We start from the raw sequence: 6610 nt of genomic DNA on the forward strand, positions 1-6610 counted from the left end.
CAGCTAAGAAACTGAAAACGGCACCGGGCACGATGGGATAGAGCCGCGGAGACTTCATAGCCTGCAAAGCTGATCAATATGAGAGTCACTCAAGTATCAGATCCTATTCATCACCGCTGGGAAAGCAGCTTTCAGACGGAGCTCCTTCACCTCTGGGGCTTCTCCTGTTTCAGAGCGGCAGCTGCTCAGGACCCGCGCGTAAAACACGCGCAGTGTCTCCAAGAGGCACAAACGCAGGAGCGCCGCGCTGCCAAGCTCGCGTGGCACGAGCGGCGCCGTTTCGCGTTTGCTTAAAAAGACACCAGCAGGTAAAACGACGAAGAAACGTGCACAGTTTATTTCAGCTTCTGCAGCTTTACAGAGACACATTTGAAGAACACTTTCACAAATGAAATGTTTTCTTTTTCCAGAATAAATTAAATTCAAATAAATAACAATTCAACATAAAAATAATAATAATAATAATAAAAGTAATAATAAAGTCTTCTCAGAAGTGTTGAAAAATATGTATAAATAAGGCCGACTACACCTCCCTTCGTCAGAATATCTACAAAGTGCGCTCCACAAACGGGTCAGTGATCAGAAGAAGTCGAAATGATTCGTTTTCATGAGGGCGGGGAGAACAACAACACTACTCATAATTATCTGATTGTCGAAGCATCATTGCGGTGAACAGGTTTTACACGTCAGTGAGTCTCCTACAGGCCTAATTCAGCCAGTGGCAGAGAAAACAAACAGAAAGCACGTCCAAGAACCAACCAGAGTGTTCAAAATCACCAGAAATGTGCCATCACTTGCGTAATGAGGTAGACGCACAGCTACGCCGGGTTAATGTGTGTATCCGTGCGTGTTTATATACGTGAGTGAATGTGTGTGTTTGCGTTTTATTGCAATGCATTCACTTTGGAAATGAGGAAGGAAACATGGGGATGGGGGGGCAGTGTCGGTCAGTTTGGAGCAAAACGCGCAGACAGAAACATCAAGCCCTCTTGCGCTTCTGCACAGGAACCCATGACGCTGAATTCACATTCTGCGCACCAGATTCTGACTTATTTTACCTTTTTCTACTCGTTTGGTCTGATTTGTCCCCCAAAATGATGAGCAACCCAACAAAAACATCTGGGAGGAAAATTCAATACATTTCAATGACAGTTTCCACACACGGAAGTGCATATATTCACAAATATGTACACTGATAAATATAAAAAAGAACTATCCGGGCCACAAAGGGTAATACGAACTATTATTCCTCATTTCCCGCTGTTAGTATTTTTATTTTTGTACAATAATTACTTTTTCAACCACAGTGGTCGCCTTTTCTCTTCAGTCAGAGAGCAGCAGTTTATTCTGCGGAGATGCAAACACCTTTGAGAGTCTTTTTTTTTTCCTGTCTGCGGTTCCACTGTCAGGACCAAACAAGGTACACGGTGTGACGCAGAACACAAAAGTTCCTGTTTACACATGCTGAGCGGTGAAACGTTCGCAGGTGTTCCGGAGTCACATCTGAGCTGAATGGCGCACCAGACTGCGTGATTTCTGCTCCAAACAGCACAATCCTGCGACCCGCGGTTATCACTAGGGAGGCTCTCATACAACACCGCTGCTGTTCAACCTACACTGTAAAAATGAATTTCGCAAGGTATTAAACTGAAGTACTTCTGTTTAGTTATTTGTTTGAATGCAAAATGTTAAATTATGATTAAATTCTAACATTTGGAATTTTTAAAATGTAAAGAAATAGATAAAACCCCACTAAACAGTCAGATTAAAATTTAAAGCTGCAAGCCAAACTTTTCTGTAAAAGTATTTAAAATAGCCTAAAATATAGTTTTTTCAGTTTATAAATTTGGTTTCCTATATTGTTGAAAATTCTTATTTAATCGAGATAAAATCGGACCTCCCAAAAACCATCTTACACAATCTATTATGACATCATGAAAGGCACTGAGCTTGTCCTGTTGTACTTTTCCTTGATTTTCCTACAATTTGTGCACCTGCAGCACATCCTATACTGTCACAACTTAGTTGCAAGACAACCTGCCAAAAATCCATTGCCTACCATAGCAATTACTGATGCCATGATTGATTCTTGGGATTTAATCACTGAAACAAAGTACTCAATATAATTCATTTTCATTAAACCCTTTGTATTTAATGAAATCTTCACTGGAGATTCATAATTGATTATTACCAGTTTGTATTTGTTAGAGAACAACATACATGACTGGATAACATCAGTAACTGAAAAGGTTGTAATTCAATCAACCAGTTTAGCGACAATGCTAATGCTAAACTTAAACTTGCTAGCATCCTGAACATGCTAGCCCAGAGGCAGCCATTGCTAAGGAATGGATCAACTTAGCGGTGGTTGTCATTGAAAGGTTTACGCGTCTTCTTCTGATATGATTACTTAAGACGTTCATTAGCAATGATGTCTTCATGGTTAAGAAAGTAAGCAAGCTAGCAAGTTGACATTAGCTCTAGCACTGTCCTAAAACTTAAATTGTATGTGAAACTCTGAAATGTTCTCAACCTCAAATCTTATGATAGTTTTGAACACACATATTAATTCCCACTAAGACCCATATAAATATATCAGCCTGCCTTTTCTTAACTAATGAGAATAACAGTAACGCAATTTTTTTTATTCCATCAGAAGAAAGTACCTAATGTGAGGATTTAACCATTATTAAACACTTATATATTCATTCAAATTAAAATTCAATGGGCATCAATTAATACTCTCCAAAATTCATTTTTAAAGTGTAGACATAAGTCGTTTATCAGGATTTCAGTGGCATTAGATGCCTTTATTGCAAACCAAGTATTACTTTTTGTTTTTAGCATAAGATTAAAACCTAGATGAACTGAAGGCCTTTAATAAGTCAGAATTTAACAATTTTATTTTGACACATTTTAAAAATGGGCTTGAATTTAATATTTTATTTAAGTGTCTCTTAGCAGGTAAACTTGTAATAATTTTCCTCAGAAATTATTTTAAAATTAAATCCAACAAAATGTAAAGATGAAGAAGTTTAATTGGTTCATTTTAACCAATTCATTTGAAGGAAATAAGTTTTGTCAGTGCATCGATTATGAAATTCAGTCAAAAATTTGGATTTTTTTCTTCATAAAAGATGCCAGTTTAATTTCTCTGAAACTATAATTAAAACTAACATCAGTTGCCTTTTTATTTAAGAATGAAAATGTATAAAAATCACATGTGACTTGATTTAAGTGCCGCCCTGACAATCCATTTCTTTGGCATCTTTCTTGGGAAAGAAGCAAATTTACCTGATCTAAATTTACATTTTAAAACAACATATTATGTATTTGAATGTGCGAATCTCAATCTGAGATTGTGAGACTTGTTTTGAGTGCGCATCTTTGCGGCCCTGACTGTGCGCCACGCAGAGCCTCTCCCCGCCAGGTACCGTTCTGGTACCTTGTTGATTCTGACAGTGCGGCTCCAGCAGACCAGCCTCAGCAGCTTGTCTCTGGTTTGTCTCTGTGGAAACCGGCCCAGAGACCCTCGGGTCTGTCGCAGTCTGCTTCAGTGCGTCGCAGAAAACTTCATCCGTTTCTGTTTTTGCCTCTGATTGCAAAACCAAACGCGGACCACGTTCTTTTTCAGATCCAGTTTCTCGGCGATCGCGGCGATCTTCTCCGACGACGGCCGCGGCTGCACGGCGAAATACGCCTCCAGGGAGCGCTTCTCCGGCGCGGCGATGGACGTGCGTTTCCTCTTCTTATCGCCGCCGTTGAAGATCTCTGGCTTGGACATCTTCTCCCTCTGCGCCCGCTCCGCCTCCTCCAGCCAGGCCTCCAGGATGGGCTTCAGGGCCACCATGTTGTTGTGTGAGAGGGTCAGGGATTCGAACCTGCAGATGGTGCTCTGGCTCAGGCAGCCGACCCCGGGGATCTTGAGGTTGGCCAGCGCCGCTCCCACGTCAGCCTGAGTGACGCCCAGTTTGATCCGCCTCTGCTTGAAGCGCTCGGCGAACGACTCCAGCTCCCGCGGGTCGGGCTCCGCGTCCCCGCCAGCGCTCCCCAGGGAGCCGTGGGATCCCAGCGCGTGCGGATGCATGTTCATGGACTGAGTGTGGTGGTGGTGGTGCTGCATGTGGTTGATGGCCGACATGTGGGCCGCGGCGTGAGCCGTGTGCGAGGCCGTGGAGCAGACGTCCGAGCCGGGCATGCCTCCCAGAGAAATCCCCGGGGTGAGATGGTCGAGCAGGTCTCCTTCTAGTCCCTGCGCCGGCTGGTGGTGCGCCGGGTGGTGGTGTGAGGTGAGCACCGACGGGTGGTGCAGGTGCGCGGAGGAGGAGGTCGGGGTGCAGGTCATGCTGGTCATGGTGGTCATGGTGTGGTAGGTGGCGTCTGGCTTGAAAGGGTGGCTCTTCTGGGCCACGATGTCCACGGCGGCGAGAGCCTCGGCTCTCTGCAGCAGCGTCTCATCGAAGCCGGCGAAGATGTTGCCCTGAAGCTGAGAGAGGAGGAAGGACAGAGGCAGAGCCGTCAGAGCAATCTGCCACAAAACCAACACTGCTGCTGCTGCTGCTGCTGCTGCTGCTGCTGCTGCTGCTGCTGCTAATTAAAGTGAACTGAGTACGACAAACTCTTTCTGCTTGTTGTAATATTTAAAAACAATGAATTAGTTGATAGTTTAACATAAAACACGTAAAAAAAGAAAGAAAGAATGCATAAAATTATATTAACAAAATATTTAAATTTAACTTAACATAGTTTTAGAGGAAAAATCAACAAAAAGAAGATGTTTAAATGCGCCACCACGATCATTTTGAGCCGTTTGAACATTTTATAAGCCTCTAAAGAAAAACTTTGACTAGATTTTCTTTTTTTTTGACCTCGGTTTTCCAACCTGTCAGCGGCTCCTTCCTACAGCCACGGCAGCGTGTCCGCGTGGAAGGATATTCATTTAAAATTTATATTTACGATCTCCTGAATAATTCCTGCGGACGATGAAACGAGACCAGTTTGAATATGAATGAGATAATATGAGAAAAGACGAGTCCACTCCACGCACTGTGCATCCATCTTGAACTTTTCTTTAGCTTTCCGAGGCATCGTGACAGCGCAGCATCCGCTTTCCTTCTCTAAAGAACATTTTTCAGGATTTCTGCATTTTAAATCCTTTAAGAACATTACAAGAAAATCATATAATTGAGATCTTTATTTTCATTTATGTTGAGCGAAGCACAAACGGAAAATTTCTCCAACTTATAACTTTTAAGGCTGCTTTTATTATACAGTTTCGTTTGTAGACAGAATGTGCCGTTGTGATCACACATGAATCTATTTTTATGATTTTTGCTTTACATTTTTTTTTTAAGCTGTAAAACGGATTTAGACGGAATTAAAAGTTGTCGGTGCCAATTTACGCATTTTACCCACTAAATAAAGTAATTTATAAAAATCCTTTTAAGTCCTCTATGCAAATCCTCAAAAAAAAAAAAAAAGTTCATTTTGCGGTTGATTTGCGCTGTTTTTTTGTTGTTGTAAAGTTTCGCGGGCAGGAAGGTGAGACTCACCGACGGCGTGGGCAGGCAGGCTCTGCGGATGGCCTCGGAGCTGGAGTGCAGGGGCGTGTATTTGGGCTCATGCAGGATGGGATGCATGCTGAAAGGCTGCTTGCTGTTCATCGACATCATGATTGCAGAAGTGAAGGAGGGTCGCTGTCCGTCGTCCTCGTTCGGCTCCGTTTTGCTGATTTTACCTGGAGAGAAACGCCTCGCAAAGAGGAATAAAAAAAACCAACAAAAAAAAAAACAACCTGCCGCTCGCAGAGGTGCTTTGGATATAAAAAAAAAAAAAAAAAAAGGAAAGTCACCCTGATCGGACTCAGAAAGTTTCGCCTTTAAGTCAGGGAAGAAAAAAAAAAGGTAAGGAGTAGTAACTCCTGGACTCCTGCGGACCTTCTGTCTGCTTTTCCACTCTAAATGACTCCTATAATAAAGATGCTGGCTGCCTCCTGCGCCTATATTAGACCGCTGCCTCACAGGCTGCTCCTCATTGGAGGACCGGCCTTCCCTCCCCGCTGCGTTCCTCCACCAATCACATGGAGAACCCTGGCTGTGGCCACGCCCACAACCAGAAGGAACGCTTTGTGGCAGCACTCTGCTGAAGAAATGTTTCTGTAACATTTGAAGATTAGAACCGGGACAACAATGTCAGAACAGGAATCGCCAGGATTTCCAGGTGTCTACTGCAAGTTGTAAAAATCTGCATTATTAAAACTTAAAGTTAGAAAAAGTCATTGTTCTGTACAGAGCTTTCCGAAAGCTGTCGTACTTGTTTATTCCAACCACAAACTTGGGATTTTCTGTGACAGATCAACACAAAGTGGAAGGAAAAGAATGAAATGTGGGTTTTTGATTAGAAAAATGTGAAAAGTGTGGAGTGTATCTGTGTTGAGCCCCGTTTCTCTGTCTGCTGTGTTTCTTGGTCTTTCTGATGTTGTTTGGTCTCTTAAGTCCTTTAACAAACCTCTCAGGCCTTCACAGGACAACTGGATTCATACTGAGATGAAATCACAACCAGGTAGACCTCTGGAGGCAGGTGGTTCCAATTAAAGTTTTATTATACAAAC

The 6610-nt window shown here is 42.8% G+C and overlaps 1 protein-coding gene across 1 annotated transcript; it reads right to left on the minus strand.

The window, feature by feature from the left end:
- Positions 1 to 309: 309 nt before the first annotated feature.
- On the minus strand, positions 310 to 5952 carry pou4f4 (POU class 4 homeobox 4). The gene is made up of 2 exons (XM_028030421.1): positions 5553 to 5952; positions 310 to 4486 (listed from the first exon to the last, which is right to left on the minus strand). Exons 1-2 carry the CDS (start codon positions 5670 to 5672, stop codon positions 3554 to 3556), a joined length of 1053 nt encoding a protein of 350 aa, XP_027886222.1. The 5' UTR covers positions 5673 to 5952; the 3' UTR covers positions 310 to 3553.
- Positions 5953 to 6610: the final 658 nt, after the last annotated feature.

The sequence above is a fragment of the Xiphophorus couchianus genome, chromosome 11 (genome assembly GCF_001444195.1).
Source record: "Xiphophorus couchianus chromosome 11, X_couchianus-1.0, whole genome shotgun sequence".
Classification (NCBI taxonomy): Eukaryota; Metazoa; Chordata; class Actinopteri; order Cyprinodontiformes; family Poeciliidae; genus Xiphophorus; species Xiphophorus couchianus.